This window comes from Aptenodytes patagonicus, chromosome 6 (assembly GCF_965638725.1).
Source record: "Aptenodytes patagonicus chromosome 6, bAptPat1.pri.cur, whole genome shotgun sequence".
Taxonomy (NCBI): Eukaryota; Metazoa; Chordata; class Aves; order Sphenisciformes; family Spheniscidae; genus Aptenodytes; species Aptenodytes patagonicus.
This window is the reverse complement of record NC_134954.1, coordinates 57,313,267-57,338,090: the sequence shown is the minus strand read 5'-3', so window position 1 is coordinate 57,338,090 and position 24,824 is coordinate 57,313,267. Positions and strand designations below refer to the sequence as shown.

Below are 24,824 nucleotides of genomic sequence, written 5' to 3'. Positions count from 1 at the left end.
GTTGCCCAGGGCTGTGTCCTGTCGCATTTTTAATATCTCCACGGATGGAGACTCCACAACCTGTCTGGGCAATCTGCTTCAGTGCTTGACCGCCACCACAGTAAAAAACCTTTTTCTTCTGTTTAAAAATAATTTCCTGTATGTCAGTTTGTGCCTATTGCCTCTTGTCCCTTCACTGGATGCCACTGAGAAGAGTCTGGCTCCATCTTCTTACTCTCCCCAACTTTAGGTATTTAGATACATCGATAAGATGTCCCTGAGCCTTCTGTCCTCCAGCTCTCAGCCACTCCTCATATGACAAATGCTCCAGTCCCTTAATCATCTTTGTGGCTCTCTGCTGGATTCGCTCCAGTAAATCCATCTTTCCCGCACTGGGAAGTCCAGAACTGGACCCAGCACTCCAGATGCGTCTCACCAGTGCTGAGTAGGAGGAAATGATCACCCGCCTCAACCTGCTGGCAATGCTCCTCCTAATGCAGTCCAGGATACTCTTGGCCACCTTTGCCACAAGGGCACATTGCTGGCTCATGTTCAAGCTGGTGTTCCCAGGTCCTTTTCTGTAAAGCTACTTCCCAGCTGGTTGGTCCCCAGCCCCTAGTAATGTGTGGGGACATTACTCAACAGGTGCAGGATTTGGCATTTCCCTTTGTTAAACTCCATGAGATTCCTCTTGGTCGATCTCTCCAGCTTGTCGAGATCCCTCTGAATAGCAGCACAACCATCAGGTGTATCAGCCACTCCTCCCAGTCTTCAACTCTCTGCAAACTTGCTGAGGGTGCACTCTGTCCCATCATCCAGCATCATTAATGAGGATGTTAAACAGTATTGGCCCCAGTGTTGACCCCAGGAGTACACCATTAGTGACTGGCCTCCAGCTGGACTTTGTGCCACTGATTATAATCTTTTGAGCCTGGCATTTCAGTCAATTTTCAATCCACCTCACTGTCCACTTGTCTAGTCAGCAGTTTGTTAATGAGGATACTATGACAGCCAGTGATGAAAGCCTTGCTAAAGTTAAGATGATTAATATCTTCTGCTCTCTCCTCGTCCACCACGCTAGTCATTTCATCATAGAAGGCTATCAGGTTGGTCAGGCATGATTTTCCCTTCGTAAATCCATACTGATGACTCCCAATCATCTTCATGTCCTTAATATATTTGGAAATGGTTTCCAGAATTATTTGCTCCATCACCTTCCTGGGTATCGAGTTAAGGCTGACTGGCCTTTTCTTCTTGAAGCTAGGCATGACATTTGCGTTGAACTTCCAGTCCTCCTCTGATCACTGTCACCTTTCAAAGGTACTTGAGGTTGGCCTTGCAATGACATCTTCCAGCTCCCTCAGGACTTATGGATGCAGCCCATTGGGTCCCATGGACTCGTTCATGTCCAATTTGTTTAAATGTTTTGATCTTCTCTACTGAGGGTAAGTCTCCATTGCTCCAGATGCTCCCACTGGTCTCAGGGGCCTGGGATTCCTGAAAGCAAATCTTACTAGTCAAGACAGAGGTGAAGAAGGCATTGAGTACCTCTGCCTTTTCCACGTCCTTTGTTACCACCACCCCACTCAGCAGCAGACCCACATTTTCCCTAGTCTTCCTTTTGCTGCTGATACACTTGCAGAAGTCCTGACAGCGCAGAGCTATTGAGCTCCTCACTTTTCTCTAAACTTTGTTAATGGACTGGTCCACTAGGAAAGTTCCCAGGTAGAGAAAGAGAAGATGCTGTTGTCCCCTTTTTAACAAATACATGGAGAGTTTGGGCATCTTTGCTATGAAAGACTCAAATGCAATCCCTTTTTCCAAGAGGAATCTGAACCCACATTGATCCAGATTAATTCAGTAACTACCAGGCTAAAGCAAGTTCTCAGTGTCTCCTTTTGGAGCTGATCCACTTCATTCAAAGTACTGAAATATTTATTAGAGCACAACGTGGAACTTAGGTCTCCCTCTTCCTTTTCCCCACAAATGAGTACTGTTGCTACTGGAGCACAGTCTCACTCATATTCTCGTTGTGACCTGTTGAATGTTTACTTATTGGTCTGAAGTCCAACGGTTAGACTATGTTCCCCTTATGAATCTAGCCCTTGACAACCTGAAGTATGCAGAAAGACGAAGTGCTAGAAGTATATTGATTTTAACTTTAACTCAGGCACGGATGTGGAATGCAATTGTAATCCTACCTTAAAAATAGAATGATCCAACCACTAACTTCAGAATTGAATCCTTATGGCAACAATAACCATATTTGTTAAACCTAGTATTTATCCTTAACCTTTACTCCCACACACTTTTATAGCTACGAGCCCTGCCAGAGAGGACATGACAGACACGGCAAAGTAGGAACAAGCAAAAGGGAAGCCAAGAGTCTTGACTTTAAAAGCAAAAGTTAGTGGAGACTCCAAGTCAGAGTATATTTTATTCATTTAACAAAACATGTTTAAACACAAATGTTGGACATAAAGAGAAAGCATGAGCAAACACAAGCATAGTGCTAGAGATCACTTTAAACAGAAGTTGCCTTCAATTAGTTTATTTTTATAAACAATACCATGGATTTTTGAATGATTGCTAATGCTGTAATATAACACCGTAACAACGCTGTAATGAAACAAGTTTGGGATGGTAATCTCACATCTTTAACACAATACATGACTGAAAATAGACTTGGTTTATTCATTTCATTACATTGTCATTTTAGCTCCTTCCTGTTACTGCTATTAGTCTGAATTGAGAACAAAAGTGACTTCAAGTTTAGTTGGATAAAAGAGCTTTGGAAATTAGATTTTACCAACAATTTTCAGGCAAAACAGATATCTGTCTGGCCTCAGAAGCAGTCTGGAAACAGTGACGGAATGAGGCGCTTCACACTGTTCCTGCAAGGGGGTTTCCCCTTAGTAACAAGGTGTTGTTTTTGCAACTTGCATGGTACTTGGCAACCATTCTCCCTAGAAGACCGCCAAAGAATATTTTTTTTCCTCCCCATTTTATATGTGGAATACTCAAAGCAAAAAACGGGTGAATTGGCCAAGATGACATAGTGACAGTAGTAAAGCCAGGAAACAGAGCCTGGACCTCCCTGGCTGCCAGCATCAAGCAAATCCTTTTGCCTGTACCTGCCACCAAACAGCACAACAGCAAAATGCACGGCTCTGCCTAGTTTTTCTCTGACATAGAGAAATAAAGACTGGTTGATTCTTGGCGTCGATGACTGACCATTGTTCTGATGTCATTTGGCCACTTGTTTGTTATTAGTATTGTAACTGCCTAAGCAAAGAAAGAGCGATGCATGCCCACACATCTTTAATATCCCACCTGCTGGGATTTGTTTGCTTGGTTGGTGGTTTGGTTTTTCTCACAAGGGCAGGATGAAAGCAGCAGGACCCACAATCTAAGGCATCTCGTACAACTGGCACTTCACCAGCAGGAGTCAGGGTTGGGTCCCTTTTGCATTAATTCCTGTGCAAATGTGTGGATTTCCCCTCTAATCTTGAAATGTATGATAACATACTAAGACTCTAATTGGTGGTCACTCTGGGATGCTCGAGTTTAATGCTTTCTGTCAAAAATACTGTAAGTGTTCACTTAACATAACTAGTTGCAATTTAAATCAGTCCTGGGAGGGACAAGGGACTGTTGCAGCATTCTGGAAATGGCACACTTTATAATCACTCCAGTTCATCATTTGTAATAGCTGTCAGTACACACACACACAAACACGTGAATTATAACAAAGCAACTGAAGAGAGTTGCAAATAATCAGAGAATGGACAAGTTCAGAAGGTGCATTGCTCGCTACTGTATTGCCTACTGGATAGGACTTTAGCTAAGCTTGTAATACCACCTACAGCATTAAAAAGTCAAAAATATGCACATCTCTGATATTAAATTAATTGCTAGCAATTCAACTTTAAAAAGCTTGCCTAACAATAATAAGATTTTTCTCTAACAGTCTGACACCTAAAATGACTACACACTGAATTATGGGGAAGAAAACAAAAATCAGTTCAGCATCCCACATGATCTATTTGTTTTAAACAATAATGCATTCTGCTACATCTATTTTGGCATTTACTTGCTAACAGCAGCTATCTCTGTGCTGCAACCAACGTACCAAGCAGGAAAAGAGCTCCAATGTTAAGCAAATGGTGAAAGTTGTTCCTAAATTTCTTTTCTTCTCCCATCTTTGGGTTTTTTTGTACCAGGATATTTTTTTCCTTTAATCTCTTTTTTCTGTTTCCATTTCATGCTATAATTATAGCTAAGACTGGCCACAAGTTAAACACTGAACTGTACTGGAATTTGGTGTAGTGCTCATATCTAACTCTTAGTTTCTTCTATCCCTAAAACACCTGAAATGGGGGAAAAAATACCTGCACATACTATATAGCCACCTCTCTGGCCAGGTTGTAGAGGAAGGATTAGAGCATCCAGGTAGAGTGATACGTAAATATGTCACAGCAGAGCCTACTGTCCAAAGACTATTATGCTTTTTTTTTTTCTTTTTGTTATTTATATTTTTACATTAGGTATCTGAATATCTACCACAGTAGCTTTTGAATAATATTTTCTAAGGCACAGTACGCAGTTTGATGCTCCTCTCCTCTTTACAGCTTTGAAAATCCCCCCTTTCCTTATTGTGAAGTGGTCAAGAGGGAGGCTGACAACAGTCTTTCCCCCCCCCCCTCTATGATTTATATCACAATAAATGTATAATTTCTCTTCATTCCCTAAAGTCATTCCTTAATGTTAGACTTATTTCAACCTCAGGACTGCTGAATCGTATTACAGGGAGAAAATGGGCCTAAGACTGAATTGTTATCCATCTTGAGGAATTCAGTCATATATCACAAATTGTCTCCTCCCTTTCTGCTAAAAATACAAGCCGCAGTGTAAGTATTTCTTTTCCAAAGATATCTACATTATTTGTTATATTTTCCCAGAATGTTTCGTATGCACATTTCCAATTCAATCTCTTCCCTAGAGGGTTAATAATTAGCAAACTGACTTCCCCAGCTGTTTTTTTTTCACAGTGCCGTCATCCTCCTGAATTCAGTCAACATCTATCAGAAACAAAGACATCAAACAAAACATATTAGGCTTCAGTATTCTCTTGTGAAGTTTTGGCCTCCAGCCAGAAAATTTTGTTATTTTCTATGTAAGCTTTATTTTTCTTTCCCTGAGCAGCAGTTAGTATGGATCAAAAGAACCGTGGCTTTAAAATGCAATCATAAAAATAATAAACACTAGCACTGACATAGCACTGTGCACCTTAGGTTAAGTCTTGCATCTGTTTTGGGTGTCCTTGTATTCGGGAACAGGCTCCAGTGTGGGCTTTCTGGGGCTTTTTTCAGCATCCCATGAATGTTCCTCTGTCTCCAGAGGGAGACAGAAAACCTCCTAGCTGCGTTAGGGCTCTGTTTAAATACCATTTCCAGAAATATTGAAGAATGTCCATGTCAGAATTCATTTTCTTCTTTTTGGTGTTGTTATCCAAATGAATTAAACGCATCCAATTTCAAAAAGGAAATTTTAAATGATTTTATGATCCTGGTAGAACTGGGGTCAACCATTCCTGCCCTTTCTCACAGCTTATGGCTTTGCTTTGAACGTCACAGACTCTACAGTCTATCCAGCAGCTCTTGAACCAGATTTGGCCACAGACACACTCCAGCAGACCCACATGGAGCTAGGAACAGATATTTGTAAGTCTGCCAAAAGCTGCCCTGTAAGTCAGTCGTATCTCGGTGCTTTGAACCAGGCAGTTGCTGTGCAGGAAGTTGCCGTTTCCACTAACATGTTACAAAAGAGGAAGAAAGGGGAGCCTGGGACATTGCTGTCTCTTGCGCAGAAGTGAGGGCTGCTGCTTCTTCCAGCAGGCTGTCCCCACCTGGGATGCAGCTCCAGACCTGCTGAGGCAACTGGACCACCACATGTACATGACAGAAGCATCTTCAAAGTTCAGCCCAAGTAAACAGATCATCAGGCATCCCATCACCTGGGTCTGAGACTTCTCTGGGGGAAACCAAAAACAAAACCAAAGAGAGCAAAAGAAATGAAAGCAAAACAAAAGGTTTCTTCTTTGCATGTATCCTTTTATTTTTGTGCTCTTCATGTAGTAATTCTGGACCTTCACTTCCTTTACCCTGGATGTGGATTTTAGGTACCCAGGGCAGGTTGGGTGCCTGTGTCCCACTGGCTGCTGTAGTAGATGAATTGGATGATTCAGCTTTACTCGTTTCGGAACTGTCTCTTTCTATCCTAAGGCAGACCACAAATTTAGCCGGAGGTGTTTCCCATATCCCAGTTTCATGGAATTTGTGTCCACAAAGATCCTAAATTCTGGCTCTTGAACACTTGTGTGGGTTGGAAGGCTAGAAGGCTAGAAGCTAGGTTTGGACTAGAAGGCAGCGGGATGATGCATCAGCAGTCCCACAAACACATACACACCAATATTTTCAGATCAGGCTTATTCATGTTTACCCAGACTGAGCTGAAAGGACCATCCAGCAGTGTTGTGAATCTACTCCCCAGCAGTGGTGGTGGATTGATTTGTTTGTTTCTAAATCACAGTTATCCAATTTAAGAGTGCACACTGCCATTGAGAGTGACCCTACCACTTACGTTGGCTGCTTATTGTTCAGCCCAGCTATTCCCATGGTTATCTATCACATATTTCCTGCTGTGGTTTCAGTCAGTTACTTCTTGTTCTAGTCTTCCCAACTAGTAGGAATAACTGATCCCTGTTCTCTTTATACTTTTGCTTTCACCAGTGATCCGCTCTTCCTTTCATCTTTCCTTCCATGAGGGTTTGGTTTGTGCTACATCAGAGCAAGTGGGCAAGCAACCCATAAGAGCAGCTGAGACTCACCCAACTTCCACTTTACATTCTTTCAATCAGGCAAGAATGAAGCAAATTTATATGTAAATAGCAGTAGTTAAAATCCAAATCATCAACCCAGACTAGATTCTGGAAGGTCAGGGGAGGATGGATGATGAAGGACAAGATGGAGAAAGGAGCCCACATTGGCTTTCCTTCCCTCTCCTTTAACTTAACTGCACCGGCACACCCAGACACATGGTGCGTACGCTCCAGAGGTGCCATGTTCCGTGGGGCAAGGCACTCCAGGAGCCTGCAGTGATAAAACCAACATGTCGGCTGCATTCCTGGGTATGGTGTGTGGGGAAAAGCCACTCTGCTATTTATACTATAACTATTTTAAAGGGTAAAGTAGCTGCTGTTTCTGTAGGTATTCTATTAATCGTTTTTTTCCAGATGGAAAGCTTCCTGGGCTGTTCTATGCATTTGGACATTTACCTGAACAGTACCTTACTTTTTTTATAGCCACAGTGATGTCCCATATGTACAACTCCATATTCAATATTTGCTTTTGAAACAATATTTAAAGTAATTCAATTTGCCTCTCAACATCATTTTCATCCCACAGGACTAGCAGGACACGATATGTGGCAGCAGAAACATCACCTTCTTACCTTTTCAGAAAGAATCCTTCTGATATTCTTGACTATTAAATACCAAAAACTATAATGTCCAAGTCATGTAAGCATTTAGGTAGGTGGCAGATTTCAGATACGTAATAGGTAAGCGTGCTAGCATCAGGAGAAACTTCCCAAAAGAAACTAGTACAGATAAAGCAGAATTACGCGTAACCTGTGCTAGGACCATAACAAATGAAGCCTTCCATGACTCAGAACATTCTTTTACTTTATATTAAAAGTTTATGTACTCCAGCTCATTGGCAGAGTCCAATGTTAGGGATTCTGCTTGCATACCTGAATGAACCTGGAAGCGTCAAGCTCTGGGATGGAGTCCCAAATCCAGCGTCAGTGAAGCCACGCAGCCCAAAGCTGCTGATGAGGTAGAGTCTGTCTTTTATCAGCTCCGTGCAAGCTTGGTTTTGGCTTCCAGCAAGGGCTTTACAGGGGCTTCTCACCTACAACACACACAAAGTGTATGGCAGCAAGAAGTGGCAAAGCAGATTTAATCAGGTTATGACTGGGCTCAAAGGCCTAAGATCATGCTTTAGAGCAAATGACCTGAATAAATAGCTTCACAAGAGGAACGTACTTGATGGCATAATTTTCAGTATTCACTAAAAAAATAAAAGAAAAAATAGAGGATTTTTTTTACAGCATAAATGGAAACTTTTAATTTCTTAAGATTGTCGTGGTTTAACCTCAGCCGGCAACTAAGCACCACGCAGCCGCTCGCTCACTCCCCCCCGGTGGGATGGGGGAGAGAATCGGAAGGGTAAAAGTGAGAAAACTCATGGGTTGAGATAAAGGCAGTTTAATAGGTAAAGCAAAAGCCACACACGCAAGCAAAGCAAAACAAGGAATTCATTCACTACTTCCCATGGGCAGGCAGGTGTTCAGCCATCTCCAGGAAAGCAGGGCTCCATCACGCGTAACGGTTACTTGGGAAGACAAACGCCATCACTCCAAACGTCCCCCCCTTCCTTCTTCTTCCCCCAGCTTTATATACTGAGCATGACGTCACATGGTATGGAATGTCCCTTTGGCCAGTTTCGGTCAGCTGTCCTGGCTGTGCCCCCTCCCAGCTTCTTGTGCACCTCCAGCCTGTTCAGTCAGTAGAGCATGGGAAGCTGAAAAGTCCTTGACTAGTGTAAACACTACCTAGCAACAACTAAAACATCGGTGTGTTATCAACATTGTTCTCACCCTAAATACCAGCTACTAGGAAGGAAATTAACTCTATCCCTGCTGAAACCAGGACAAAGATGAACATCCATCTAAAAAAATCTGAAAAGATACAGGGATAGTTTTGTTTTTCAGATATATGGTCTGAGACACTGACCCAGCTATTGCATTCTACCAGTCAACCCAGTGGTGGTGGATGGCCTTCAAGCACCCACTGACTGCCATTAGCTGCAGGCTGGCCGCCTCCGTGGAAAGCAGGTTGTTAGTTAGGCCTTTATGTGCGTGATTCAGAGAAAGAGCCTTCCCTACTGTCCTGTGCTAGCATGCAGAGGAGAGTAACTTTTAGCCCACTATGCATTTCAAGATTTATCTTGTATCTACAAGTTTAGCTGCTGTTCTCACTGAAACTATGTTTTGAAGCATTTATTTCTGAGAACCACAGTGGAGATTTAGTCTGTAGGCTGAGGTTCAGAAAAGAGTAGGATTTGTTACAATTGGCAACAAGCCGACGAACAAAAATAAGCATCAGAAATAAAGGAAATGGTAGTAGAAGCATTTTCGCCGTTATCTAGCTGTGCACTTTTGGAAATGATTGCAGTTGAGAATCACTTTAGTGGTTATAAATTACCACGGTGTTACTCTCAAGCACTGCGGCAGGCTGGGTCTAGTACACTTCCTTAGACAATTGCAGTTGCTTTGCCACAGGAGGATTGGGAAAGTCTAGAAGAGCTGCAGTATAAGGAAACAAGATTACAAAAACTAAGACTTTGAAGTGAGGCTTTATTACGAAACGTTTCTCAATACCCTTTTTTATGGTTAAGTTTCTAAGATCAGAATACAAATCACAGTCATCCTGCATAAAGACAATGGATATAGAAAGGGATCAGCAACTCTTATGCTCTGAGCAACTTACAGAATAAATTGGGAGAAGGAGAAAATAAATCTGCTTTCAACAGTGCTGTGGAATGATTACTTATGCAATGGATGTCTAAAATGTCTAATAATTTTTATTTCTATGTCTTCATTTTCATTTTCCCACATAAATTAGCAAGTAAATGCCTGCATTGATACAGTCAAGAAATAAAACATTAAAACAAATCCATTTACAGCAAAGAGACCTGGCCGGAGCATTTTCAGTGAATTACCTTTCCATCAAAGGGATCAGAACCAAAACATACCACAAGGATATATTTACTTATTTATTTAATACTCAGGAACCCAAGTGGATTTTTCCATCACTCACCAAGCAAAAGAAAAACCCACAGACCAACGTAAGGACTTGCATTATCCCATTCCGAGCATTTCAATGCATCCTATTAAAGTTGTTGAAAATGAATACTGAGACTTGGAAAGCCATCTTGTAACACAGCTTTGTAACGTTGCAGCCATGGCTAAGAACTGACACTGATATTTGCAGCCCTGCGACTTGGGAGTTCTACTGCTCATTTAATTAAACTTCAAAAGGATCCGGAGCAGATCCCTCTGATTTTTTCTCTTGCACGGCTCATTTTGTCAGCTCTGTGTGTGCCACTACCATCTACTGGCCAAACAGAGACTGACTGCGTTTCCAAGCACCAGGCTCAACCTTAATTCATACCATTTCAGGACAGCGTTAACGCCTGTGAATTTGCTCCTGACAGTTACTTACACACGAGGGCTGCATCAGATTGTGAGAGATCAGTGCTGGCCTGCAGGGGTTTAAAATCAACATTCCACTGATTACCAAAGGAAATATTATTATAGCTCCAGAAGGGGCCTCTCTGTTTTTTTTTTTTTGAGCTGAGGATTTAGAGCCCAATTGCTGAATATGTGCAGTTTAGCTTTTAACCAAAAAATTCTTATATATAAATGCCCTGGAGGAAGGGTATGCCATGGATTTCATTACAGTGCATTTATTATTGCAAGAGACTGAGGATGCCTGTTACTACACTAAGGGAGGGGCAAGACCATGGAAGAAAAAAGTAGGAGGCTAAATTAAACGGGAATTTATGCGATGGTGCCCTGGGAACCAGAGCTGGTCAAGTCTCGCAGAGCGTGCAAAAAGCTACTTTTTCCCTACACTCCTTCCAGACTGTACTGCACAGATTTCAAGCAGCCTCACAGCTCCTCTCTCATCATGACCCAGCCACAAAAGTGTGTGTGCGTGTGTGTGCAAAGGTAGGGGAAGGGAGGAGGATCCCTGCGCAAGGAAGGGCAGCACTGCACCCAGGAGAGGCACAGCTGGAAAGGGCTTTGCTTAGGAGTCATGCTGCCCACTTACAGCCTTGAGCCACAACCCTTCACTCTGCCCAGTCATGCTGGACATCTCCAGCATATGTATGTTCCCATTGCAGACTCCCGACCAGCTGGGATGTGACAGCTGCATCAGGCATCTCTGTCCCTCCGAGACATGCTGCAAGGACTGCTAAAGGGACCAGGAGGTAAATTTTCTCCTGGAATGCAGTCTGCAAAAATAAGCACACAGATTTTCTTTCTAAACCGTAATACCTGGTAGACAAGGTTTGTCATATGTTGGCCTGAATGTATCTGTCTCCGGTTGGGATACCCTTCCATCCCCCAGGCAAAGGAGTGGTATGAAAACATCTAACACTTGCCTTTCAGTAAACACATTCAAAGAAGCTGGCCCAGCAGAGGAAAACGCAACATTGATTTGCCTGCTCAGGCTCTGGTGAACCCAGTGCTTGGACACGGGATTTACTTAGTGCTACCATGGAGCCTACTGCGCTCCCAGGGCTGTAGGGAACGGGCAATGGGCTGGGAGAATATCCACGCATCAACACCACGCTCCTACCCATCATCCTCACTGATGGTGCTGTGGCTCCTTCCTCCTCCCAGCACCTCCTGCACACAGGTCCCAGGGCATCCTCGTCCATGCCCTGGGAAACACTGGAGCCACCACACGTGTGGAGACCGTCTGCAGTGCACAGGTCTGGGTCATGTAGCCAGAAGGAGTGGGGTGCAAGCTGTCCCTCTCCTAACAGGATGGTCCGGTGCAAAGCCTAGGAACTGCTGTTACGAGACACTATAGCCTGGCAGCTAATTAAAGCTGGGGAAAGATTAAAAAAAATTGCAGCACAGAACATTATTATTCACACTTTAATTTTCCAGTTGAAATAACACAGTGAACCTGGCTGCCAGTATCATCATGGTCAGCAGTAAAAACATAGTCACCACATACTCTGATCAAGAGTAGTACAGGAGACCTCTGATTAAGGGAAAACAAACGAAAGCTATGGTAACAAAATCCAGAGCAAGGACTAGAAAGCAATCAACGATTACATTCTTGGGTCAATAATACCTGCAATTATAAAAGTTAAATGATGAAGGATTTAAAAATAAATATTTAAGGGTCTGTTCCCTCAAAATCATTTCAAAGTATGAAGAAAACACTGCTTGAACTATTTTTCCCTTAGTGCAAGATCATCTACATCAGAGTCAATGTTAATCAACGATCACTATTTTGAGGTTAGGGTTATTTATTATACCTTCAAATATATTTAAATGATTACAACATACCTCAAGGAAAATTGATAAAATGCCTATGTCAAGTTTTGTGAAAAAAAAATATGCAACCTCATTAACCACATGAAAATCTGTCAAGAGTCTGCATAACTAGGTAACAGCACTGCAGCCTGATAAATACATGTCCTCGGAGACAACACAGCTTACTCTCGCAAACAAAAATCATCCTGCAAGCCACTCTGCTTGCTGTAAGGCGGCAGCAATTACACTTGCCAATGAATGTGATGAAGGGGATTTGTTGGTTTAAGTTTGTCCAACTGTAGTTTAAATAGGTGAAATTCTCATGGGGAAGGGAGAGATGGTCACAACCTTTTTTCTTCTTTTTTTTTTTTTGTGGTAAAGAAGCTATCACAGTTCATACATATAAACAGCAGATGATCTGGCAATTGTACTGAAAAGTTGCAGTCCACAAACTCTAATAGTGGACATCACACAAAAACAGTCCCATAGATAAATCTACAGGACTAAAAACAAGCTTTAAAAACATTACTGAAGACTAATGTATGGGGTCAAACCATTAGACAAAATATAGACAGAAAAGTTATTTATATTTTATATGATGGAAAAATCTCAGATTAAGAACTTGTGATAGCTACACCCACAGAAGTTATTGAAAACAGTAAGTTGAAGATGATATTGGGCTCAAACCCATCTGCAGCCTCTTTGACAACATTTTTGAACGGTTCTGTAAAACAGCACAGAAATATTCTATGTACTAAATAATTTTTAAAAATAGCCCTATACATAATTATGGCACAAACAGACAATTTTTGCAATGTTTCTAGAATTGGCCATGTGAAATCCAACTAAAAGGCAGTCATACATTCCTGTGCGTGTGCACAAATACTATGTAAAAACATTTCAGTTGGCCTTAGCTGCTTGCTTAATCCTCAGGAACGTATGTGCATCTTAGGGCTCTTGCAAAATTGTTAGAATGAGTCATCTTAAAACAAACAAACCAACAAACCCAACAATAAACGCAGCCCTTTGCAGCAGCTTTTACTGAAGGCACAGTAAATCCATTCTGAAGTAACTCATCATGACTAACCATTTGTTTTTCCATGCTGCAATAAAAATAAAAAATAAAATCCCCCCAAACCTTCTGAGTATTTTCAGAGACATGGCTGGAGGACTGGTTAGGGTGGAGGGAGTCCCACGGAGAGTAAGCGTTGCTGTCCTGGGCTGCTGTAACTGAGGTAGTGCAGAGACCTGAGCTGGGTCCTTCACAACCATCAGCCTGCAGAACAACTGGTCAGTGAAATTTATCTCCTTCGTTAGCACCTTAGTATGAACACTGAAAGTGAGAAGCGTCCTTCTGAGTGTCTGCTACATGGGTTATAGGACTATAGCACCTGTTGGGAACAGCAATGTGGCTCCCCCATGTATCGTCCTTAGCTTTTGAGAGCAGGGTCTCAGAAGAGCGTACATGAATACTGCTTGCAGAAATACTGTAGGTGAACAGTAAAGCAATTTATTACCATAACTTCAGCAAGATTTATAACAGTTTTTTCTCTTCAAACAGATATTGCCCAAAAATGTCTTTAAAAGAGGTTGATGGGATTCAATTTCTGAAATAAGCTAGGTGAGAGATCACATAGTTAAATCTTTAACAGGACGCTGGACGCATCTCAAATGAATATATTAACTTCAGGATGACAAAGTCCGTATGCCATTATATCTCTAGACTAATTTATTTTATAACATGAGCCATCATGGGCCAAACTACCAGAACTCTGGCACTCCCAAGTCAAAAGTGACTTCCTCTCTCTGCAAGCTTGGAAATCCACCTGGCAAGAATCCACTGTCTGAAAAATAACTGTTCATTTTGCAGAAGGAGTGGCTATTAAGAAAAAAAATCTGCCCCATAATCCTTGGAATATGTTTCAGAGTTCCTAAATTCAAGGCCAAATTTTAATGCTGGCTCATGAACAGATTCTGCGACATATAAAAACAAAACACAAAAGCCCAAACGTTCCCGAAGGAAAAAGTTGCATGAAAATGCCCGCTGCTCTGGGGCCTTGGACATGACTGCTTCACATGAGCGGTTGGAGGTTTATGGTGTATTTTCAGTTCCTGGCTTGTCCCAAAGGAGCCAATTTCTCCACGGTTCTGCCGTGCATCCTCACCTCATCCTGCCACAAAGCAAAAGTGCTCCAAGGTAGGGAGCCCCTACGGCGTTCATACCAATGGCTGCCAGGGTTTCTCTGGATATGGGTACCCCGGGGGACTCCCGAGAAGGAGAATACCACTGTAAATTGTACAGTTTCACATGGAAGATGTGATCACTTGCTGCTTCTGATCGATTAGTTGTCGCTTCTCTCAAAATCAGAAATGAGAATGCTTTCTTCCAAAGCAGGAACGTCAGCGTTGATCTGTGGCAAATAGGCGTTTCTGACCCACAGTATCCTGCGGAAGAGTCGGTTATTCTGTTTGTACAGGCACCACAGAAAAAGGGAAATGGCAGCCAGCATCACCAACGTCACGAGAACAGCCAGAGCTGCAAGCCCACGGTATGATGCTGAAAGGGAAGGACAGAAATTGCTATTAAGCAAATATAGTTATAATTAGCTATAATTCTAAATATAAATATATACATGTTTTATGGAAAACATATTATTACCCCTTATATGTCATACATTTTAAATTACAGGTTTAACAGTGAAAAATGTTATCAGCTCAAAATGTGTTATTACTCCTTATGAAAAAATATTAAGAAAGTACAGAAGAAACTTACAGTTTTCAGAGGGTTCTGTTGCATTGATATCTGAAATAGAATCCAGAACAGTCATAAAATTAGCCATAGAACTAACAGAAGTTATTACACATATTCATGGTAAAACTGATACTGAGAAGGCAATCTACCTAAAACCGTACAAAAGCAGGCTGTTCTTCAACTTTACTTATGTCACTGGGATTCCAACTGGCCAAGTTAAACATGACCTAATCTGTTATCTAAAACCCCTTAAATTTGGCGGAATATATTAATTGACATTTATGCAAGGATGAGCAGCAGCATTTACCCACTTTTTAAAGTGCAAATGCATGAGCAGATCTGTGCAGCGGTAGATTAATCTAGCGACTTGGGCATTTTGGGTGGGCTCTCAAAACACTTCAGCTCTCTCACAGACCCACATTCCTACTGATGTGGTGTCTGTGTAGCTCTTCTGGGCTGTGCCTGCCCATCCTATGGGGTCTGTGGAGGTCAGCCTGATGCTCTGCCATACGAGAAAAGGCTAGGAGAAGTGGGTTTGTTCAACCTTGAGATAAGAAGGCTTAGGGGAGACCTTATCACCATGTTCCAGTATTTAAAGGGTGGCTACAAAGAAGACGGAGACTCCCTTTTTACAAGGAGTCACATGGAAAAGACGAGGGGTAATGGGTACAAGTTACTCCTGGGGAGATTCTGATTAGACATAAGAGGAAAATTTTTCACAATGAGAACAATCAGCCGTTGGAATAATCTCCCCAGGGAAGTGGTGGATTCCCCAACACTGGACACTTTTAAGATTTGGCTGGACAGGGTGCTGGGGCATCCTGTCTAGACCGTGCTTTTGCCAAGAAAGGTTGGACCAGATGATCCTTGAGGTCCCTTCCAACCTGGTATTCTATGATTCTCTGCACATGGCTCACCCATACAGCAGAAAGTCTACTGCAAGTCGGCAATAACACAACAGCTGCCCAGGTTCCACGACAGGAGGTTACCCTGGCTGGCTGGGTTTTTTACAGGTGTTTTTTCTAATACCAAGGGATAGAATTATTTAAATGAAAACTAAGAGCGAGTAAGCAAGCGACAAGGAACACGTAAAACAATGGTTAAAAGGACATAATTGCTTTCTTGTATGGAAGAACATACCTGCATCCATTTTACATACAAATCCCTTTTTTTCTCTGCATGGAGATAACTGCCAGACTCCATCTGTGGTCCTCAGGCTGATACAGAAATTCCCTTTGAGATGATCAAATTCAGGCTCCCTGATGCCCCAGTTAGAATAATTTAAGGGAGAGCCATCAAACCAGGAGATTGTCTCATCTAAGGGCAGAAGTTATAAATCATTATAAAACATCATAGTGTTTTGATAATTATCTCTCTTTCAGTTGGACTTACCCTCACGTAAATAAATACTGAATTAAAGAATGCCAGGGTTTTGTCTGGCCACTATATTACTTTCTTTTTTTTAAGGATTTAAAAATATCCTATGTAGTTGACACAGAAGACAGCCTGTAGTGCTTCTTTAAGAAGAAAATAAAGGCATTCACATACATGCAGACATACTCAGTATTCAGAATACTAATAAGTAATGATTAGAGAAAGCTTGACTGGTTTTACTACATCATAAACAAGTAATAGGCAGCGAAAAAAATCTCAAAAGATAACAGCGTTTTAGAAGATGGTTACACCAGCATTCAAATAAAAACCAAACCAAAAACCAAACCAGATTCTTACATGCAGTTCTCTTCCACCCAAAACTTACTGTCTGTAACAAGCAGGATGTTCAACCAAACCATTTGCACAGAATAACCAAAACTGTGCAATTCTTCCAGAATGAAAGCATTTTCATCTTCATTGTGAATAGTTAGGAGATTTGATCCTACAGATTAAACACAGAACAAATTTTCAAACAATCCATGCCATTAAAATGTAACATTGCATTTCAAAAACTTAATATTATGAGCCTTAATTGAAAAGTTTAAAAAGTCTGGTTATGTGTTATAAGTTCTTAAATTTGCAGTTAATATGAAAATTCTCAGGCTGATATAGAACTGTTCTCACATGATTTTAAAACAAGTTTGAAGGGAAAGAAATGCATTTTCTGTGTTATTCCAGAAATCAATATTTTCACATGGAAAGGAACATTTTTTTCAAGTATGTTGCCTGCAATTTCATAGTTGGCTTATGAGCTCCACTATCGTTATCTTGAACTAGAGAAAACACATGCCATAGTTTCAGTCATCTCAGAGAATATATATATTTTTTAAGATATCAGAATGACATTTTGTAGCTACAAAATAATCACTTACCTTGATTTTTACAGACTTCATGCGCAGTATCAACACTTGTGCCCTGAAGAACTGTGGAAAAGCTGTAGCAACTGTTTTTGAATTTGATCCAGGGAACAGTTTTTTCTGAACATAAGCCTTTATAGGCAGTGAGTTTCTTTTCTGTGATAAAAATAACAGCACAGCTTTATTGGCACAACAACATACACATTAATATAACATTCCACACGCTGTTTTGGAGTAATGCTAATAAGCATGTTATTGCGTTACGCCTCTATTTTTCAAAGTGAAAATCTAGTGGTTGTATATATTTGTATTAGAACAGTAAAGCTCGTTTTGTATCTGACCAAAAACTTTGCCGGATTGCAACAGCAGTATCAGGACAATCTAACCGATACTGATGCGCATGGGGAGTTATGAGCAAACTACGGGCACATCAGAGCACTCCAGGCTGCCCAGCATCTCCCAGAGGGCTGGGGATTTCCAAGGGCTGCAGAGCTTCTTTCCACTAAGCCGCCAAGATACCTTCATGCCAAGCACCAGGGCACAGAGGAGAGTCTCCCATCGCTAAGCAGCAGCCAGCCTCTCCGGCGTGCAACGTGCTGCAGCAGAGTCCCTCTGACTCAGGGCAACTCTACAAGCTCACTTTGCGATACCCAGCATCACTTTTTGGCAGTGCTGTAGATTCAGCTGTGTCACCTATGGTCTCACATGTGTCCTACTTTGCTACAAAACACAACTTTTAAAAATTAAGTAAACCTTAGGCTATATATGATTACATAACTTGGCAAAGAAATGAGAAAATTAGTCAGCTCACTACAAAAACCACGTTAGAGAGTAATTTTTGTCTTGGAGGATTCCAAACCAGCTTTCTTCTCAACAGATCCAAAAGCTGTAATAAGCCGTAGGTGAACCCCTGGTGATCAGTACCACCAAACAAGAACTATTTTGAGAACTGGATGCTGCCAAAGACTCTGCAGTCCTGGGCTGAATGGAGTTCCAGACCTGAATTCTGGATTCAAATGAAGCCCAGGTAATTGACAGATTGTTGCAGGAAACGCGACGTATTTTAGGACACAGGAAAATATTCTTATCTTTATTAAAAAAAAAAGTTGCCAGATCTTTTATATGCAATCAGTGAAGATGTGACTCTAATGTTTCACTTCACTCTAAATGCTTCCCTTCTCCCATCCCGCAGTTAATTGCGGCAAACTGAATTTATTTCCCTTTGAGCTAGGTTATTAGCAATCATCATTTTTCACAGATAATATAGTGTTCACTGAAGAGACAGAGTAAGTAATTTTCCTATTTCTTTTCTATTATGAAAGTTCTCTTTCCATTCTCCTACGGACCAGACCTGATGGCCAATATTTTATGGGGAAAGAATGGTTTCACAAAAAGGAGATACAGCAAGGAAATGCCAGAAATCTATTTCAATTTTGAATAATACTATCATCATTGCTTAACCTCAAATCAACTAATTTCCTTTCATATACTTCCACTGTCAATACACACATTTGTAGCTGCAAAGATTCAATAAAAAACTTAACTCTGACTTACTAGGTGGCACGTGGCAAACTGCTCCTTGCAGAAGTCGTTCGCAGTTAGCACTTTTCCAGTGCCCCGAAGTATCAATGTAAACACAGCTGCCAAAGGCCTGGGACTCGTCGTCTTCCCAGAAGGTAAACAAAGACCTAGTCCCATCCGACCATTCAAAGTTAAGCCCGTTCTGCCAAAACAAATTTCAGATTATCTTTCTGATATGCTTTAGCACCATACAAGTTCATCTTCTTCTGGTGGCATCCTCACCAGGTATTACAGAATGCCTTTTACTTTTCCGGTCTGGGTAGATCCAGAAGGATCTACAAGGCAAATCCAAGGATCTTACTTACTCTCCCGACTTACTTCTGGGAGACCACAAACTACATCTAACCTGCTGTTTTCAGCAAGTGGTTATTTGGGCAATTCAGCAACTAAAAATGAAACAACATAATTTCAATGTTGACACTACAAGAGATTTTTTGTGTGGTTTTAAATGTTTTCCATGGCTTTTAGCTTTCAGTAGTCATTGCACCAAAATGGCTCTCGTTAGATTTATACGTTACGTTGCAAAAAAATGGTTAGGGCTCAAGCTTTCCAGGGTTTCATTTCCAGATGCAAACTTCCTGTTACTTGAAATGAGTGACACAGCTCACTGGCTTGTTACTGGAAAAACTCCTTTGCAGCATCATATTCATAGCCAGGGAATCCACTACGTACATCCGAAGTGAACAGCCCGATCCAGTGGTTGTATCCCAGCCGATTCACAATGACCGTGAGGAAAGCTTGGTGATACTGGTCTGTGATGCTGACCAACTCCGCGCCATTTGCCATGCAGGTTTTTAAAGCTGAGGACCATGTAAAATTCCCACGTATTAGTTTATACGTTCTGTTTCCATATTCTAAAGTATCTGGCACAGGGTACATTTCAGATGCATTGATGACATGTCTGGATGTGTCTGTTAGAAAGAAAGGATTTATTTATTTTTTTAAACAGAGCTTGAACATAGGAGAGCAGCTCCTAAAAATCAGAACTATCCTTAAAAACAAATCTAAAAATTGCAAATTCCTTGGTTTCAGGAAGGCAGTGTGAACTTTAAAAAGACGGTAACTACTAGAACAGTATCTTAAATTCCACCACAGCACAAAACTCATCACAGGAGTGAATGAATTTAATGTATAACAAAACCAAAAGAAAACCTGGATGGAGTTAATTCCACTGACTGGATCTTTGAAGGTCAGTAAGAAATCACCTGGGATCTGGGCATATCCCAAACGTCCAATAGCAGTGGGCTGCAGAGTGCTCTTACCCCAGATACCTTGCATGTAATTTAGATTGCCTCTTTTTTTGACCCATTATTTTTAGTAATTTCCAAGATCAGTTTACAGCACAAAGTCTGGCCTCACAAATAATTGTAGTGGCACAACTGAGGGGATGACAAACTGTGGCTCATGGTAGAAGTAGGTGCTTGGGAGCTTCTTGAGCTCATCTTTACTATCCATGAGCCAATGTAGGGAAGATCACTGCACTGGCACTTAAAGAGAAATCCTCTGTGCATGGAGACTTAAATCTTTTTGATGATAAACTAACGCAGCAACATCCAAAAAAATGAAAGGAAGAAGACGACTTTTTAGATTTAAGAAATAAACAGTCTCCCATGAGAAAGAAATCAGGAGACAGAGATCATCTCCACACCAGCCCAGTCTGTGATGCTGCCATCCTCGCTTTTCTACAGGAGGCAAATGCCTTTGCTAATGTGTACGAATGCCCACAGTATACTTTAAACAAGACTATTAAAATAAAGCAATGCCTCAGTTTTAATCCCATTTGTCAGTTTGGATTAAGTACTTCTGTCTGGAAAACTTCTCTGCGATTACAAAATGAAGTGGTTGCATTGCTATGAGGTGGAATGTTTTTAGACTTGGTTCCCTTTATGGCTAAGAGAGGAGGAGTGCTAACAAGCATCTTAAAATAGTAAATTAATTTATTATTTGTCATCCACAAATCATTTAAAATTAGAAATTTCTAAGCAAGAAAAAGTTCTGCTCTTGAGCTAACTAAAGCACTCTATTTTGTTCCAGCTTTCAGTGCGTGTCACTGCTTAAATAAAGAAAAGGCAGGAAAAGCAGTAAAATGCTGACACAATCCTAACTCAAGCATCACTAAGAGATCAGAGCCGAGTTCAGATCTCCTGCTGGTTTATTTCATTTTAGTCTCCTACAGAAAAGAATTCAAAAAAGGGGAGACGGGATGTGGACAGGATGGCAGAAGCAAAGCACCAGCTCATCTTTCCAGGAATTGACACATTTGTTTGGACATTTGAGGAAATTTAGCAGTTCACTACTGCCAGCAAGAGGCTGTCTCACTTCTCCCTTGCTTCTCTGCTCTTCCAGCTGCAGATTCCCATGCGCAGGTCTGGTGTTTGCCTGACCCTGCACTGAGCTGATGCAGCCTGGAAAAGCTGCACAAAATGACATCAGTTGGGGTTGGGGGGGAGGGAGGAGAAAAAAAAAAAAAGAGACAGGAAAGTTTTCTGCTGAATTAGCAAGCTGAACTGCCTGAAGGTTTGGGAGAGTGCCATGGGTGTCACATGGGGATGGCAGGACTGGTCCCTTCACCCCCAGGAGCACTCTGCTGCGCATGGGGCAGGTGGGCAGCACTGAGCCTGGGGCATGGCATCCCCACCACGCTTCAGCCAGGGCCCATGGGCCACACTCACATTCACCCAGCCGGGAAATGTGGGGAGGGTCCTGAGCACCCAGTGCAGCCCCAATCCCCCCCGGGCGCCCTGCAGCCTGGCTGCCCTAAGGCAACAGCTTTCCTTCCTGCCTTTTAAGGCCTCTTCCATCTGTCTGAAGCGGCAGCAAGGGGTTAAAATACAAATGTTCAGGAAGTAAACGAAACAAAACAGCAGGAAAATGCATTTATTTATTTTTTCTACACTGCGTGTAGGATTACTCCAGCACTCCCCGCAACTGTAGTTCGTAATAAATGATGTTAAATACAGCTACGGTTTGCTAGAGCCACATGTGAGCACTGCCCAAAGCTTGTATTTGTTTATTCTACTTCTCCACTCACCCTCCCTCACCTCCTAGGCAGCCAGCAGGAGAGGACTGTCTCTTTAGACCCAGGGCTTAACTAAGAGGTGATATATGAAGTTGAGCCATACAAAACCACCCCCGCAGTAAGTTCAGCACCCAAGGACACTCCTTACAGGCTCAGATTACAGCCCTCCCTTTGCCTTAGGGTTAATAATTTGCTGCTGGTCTATTTTGGTAACACGCTCTGGCAGCTTCCCGCTGGCGGAGCTGCAGCAGCCCCTGGGACGGGGCTCAAAGCTGCCCAAGCGCCCTGGGGACGCCAGCGGCTCCCGCTCCGAGAGGCAACGCTGGAAACGTGGCTTGAGGAAACCAAACAACGTGTGTTCCCCGCAAAAGCTCTGTGCTTCTGGCAGGTGAACTTTATGGTAACAGACTTAGAGAAGCGTGAAAAGAAAAGCCAAGCTCTATTTGATCGGCCAATCGGTCCGCACTGTTCACAGAAATGCATTTTCTAGAGTCTTTTCTGATCTAATATTGCAAGTCCCACCCCTAAAAAAAATTTTTTTAAGAAATAGCATATTTTCATCAAAATTGCCCTCAGTTTTGCCTTTCATAATTTCATGCTGTTACTCTGCTTGCCATGACAGAGAACATGAAATTTCATCTCTATTCCTGAATCTAAGATACGCAACAGAAAGCTCAAAGTTGGGAAGAAATTTTAGTAACAAAACGTTTTTTTAGAAATTACTTCTACATCACACCTATTGATTTATTAAATAGTGTAGAGCTAGTCTGTCTAAATATCAGAGCAGAACTATCTTAGAAATCTTTTATGTTCCTGGTTTTATAGACACCTATAACAAGCTGCTTCTAGATGAAAATGAAGTAAGATGAATTCAATACAGTATGAAAAGAGAACAGAAGCAAAGCAAAACAAAACCTTACCCTGAGTCTTTTGGCAGACAAACCCATAATTTTTCTGACAGTTTTCTAAGTACCATTTTCCCGTAAAATAAAAATTAGGGTTATTTGATACCAATGTACATAGCGGAAGTTGTTCTTGAATGTTTGCACTGTTGTAACGCTGTCTCTGCAATCAACATAGAACCTTATATTAATTAAAAAAAGACACTGTGTAAAAACAATGCGTAATTATTACATTAAATTTAGAAGAATAATTATCTGAAAGACACTATTATAAATATTTATGTAGAACAATGAACACTCCCATAAATACAATTTGAAACAATAACCTCATAATAAAAAAAGTCACCAGCTTTCACTGAACAAACTAAAATGCTAAGCCCAATATGGACTAATGTGGTGTAAAACAATATATTAAAATATGAAATTCATAATCTTATTCCTAAACCTTGCTCAGACCCAGCATATGATACTAACCGTATAATTCAAACTTTGGTGCTTAAAAGCAATTGCCAGAGAATGTGACTATAGCCACAAATTACGTAAATAACTGTCTCGATAGTGCCTTTTTCGCTACCTCTAGTTATGCCCATAAATCTGTGCCCACAGTTCTCTGAAGTTGCAAAAATTAGGAGAAGACTAAGTTGCTGTAACAAGTTAGGCCCTGTCTTTGCGGCAGTCATGATTTTTATGGATAAAACAACTTCTCACTGTCCTTAAACCCTCTGGAAATACTCACATCCACTACTTCAACCGGAGACCAGTTGGAATACATCGGAGGATTTTCATTCACCCATTTTTCATAATCATCACTCTGGAAACCTATCCAAACACTAGTTTTCCGTCCAAATAGATTCATTGTTATGAAAGCTGGAAAATGAAACAGGAATAAAATATAATTAACTGGTAACTATTTAGGGATAGATGAAGTCTCTTCCAACACACTAAAGCACTGAAAAATTTAATTACTAATCAATGACATTACATAGTTACTAGAAAGTAAGAACATGAGCGGCATTTCAGTGTCCTCTAACTATAAATTCAGTTAAACTCATTAACTTCAGTTGGGTTAGGATCTAGTCCATTAACTAATAAGTCTTCCAGAAATGTTCGCAGCAGCTTGAACTTCAGTATTAGTTCAGGGTACTGTCCCACTGAAAAAGCTTTTCTCAGTTTTAGTTGAAAATAAGACTTCTCAACTGAAGATAGCCAGTGAGATTCCTCCCACCTCCAAATAAGTGGTTTTACAATGTATGAAATTCAACCCCAGATTTTTATGAATAGGGATTATAAATATTTCTGAATGTGCTGGCATTTATTTCTCTGACAGTTCCAGCCTAGCACTATGCTTATGTGCTATTACTATAGATCAGATTTTAAGTACTATCAAAGGATAAAAACAAGATAGCTTTTATAACAGTGTGATGTTGCATTCATAAGATAGGAATTTTACATAGCAAATTTTGAAATGGATATTCCATTATTTTTTTGTATTTCTAATGCATGGTAGTAAGCACAAAAGAAATTATAATTACTCCTCAAAACCTACCTGTCATATAGCTCAGTGGATATTTGAATCTTTACATTTTGGGAAACTGGGAAAGAGAAACACTAATTTGTTTAAAGCAATGGAACTATGAGTAGGATCTGAGCGATCTTTTTTCCTAAATCTGTATCCAAGATGAAACTTTACTACAGCATCCTAACGAAGATGAAATTTAATGTATTTAATAATATTTTCAGTACTCTACCTTGTTCCAGTTCATCCTCGAGGGAAGCGAGTGACCCATCATAGCTACTGCAGAACTCTTGTGCAGAGTACCAGTTTCTCAGATGCTCTGGATCCTTTGGAATTTGTATCAGAAAGCACTGTTAAAAAAAAAAAAAAAAAAAAGGCTGTTTTTTTTTCTCCACTTTAAAAACTATCAGTCACTAAGAGTGATCACTAAAACATTTCACACGCTGTTACTGAAAACTAAATATTTCATTAGTTTCTGTCCTGCAATGGACCTCTCCAACATGCTTGCTATCAGTTTTCAGCTGCGATCAGGCTTGGATTCAAATCAGTTGTTTAAAGGCAAACACAGTCTGGGCTAAATTTATCCCTGTAGTCACTACAG

The 24,824-nt window shown here is 41.1% G+C and overlaps 1 protein-coding gene across 1 annotated transcript in view; it reads right to left on the bottom strand.

Moving 5' to 3' along the window:
- Positions 1–11,761: 11,761 nt before the first annotated feature.
- Positions 11,762–24,824, bottom strand: part of PLA2R1 (phospholipase A2 receptor 1) — a 45,241-nt gene continuing 32,178 nt past the window's right edge. Inside the window, exons 21-30 of the mRNA XM_076342786.1 lie at positions 24,456–24,573; positions 23,444–23,574; positions 22,726–22,870; positions 19,459–19,697; positions 18,760–18,928; positions 17,221–17,361; positions 16,674–16,790; positions 16,055–16,231; positions 14,936–14,965; positions 11,762–14,719 (exon numbers count right to left, since the gene is read on the bottom strand). Coding sequence (XP_076198901.1) covers positions 14,505–14,719; positions 14,936–14,965; positions 16,055–16,231; positions 16,674–16,790; positions 17,221–17,361; positions 18,760–18,928; positions 19,459–19,697; positions 22,726–22,870; positions 23,444–23,574; positions 24,456–24,573 — 1,482 coding nt within the window. The 3' untranslated portion in view covers positions 11,762–14,504. The remainder of the gene's footprint in view (positions 14,720–14,935; positions 14,966–16,054; positions 16,232–16,673; positions 16,791–17,220; positions 17,362–18,759; positions 18,929–19,458; positions 19,698–22,725; positions 22,871–23,443; positions 23,575–24,455; positions 24,574–24,824) is intronic.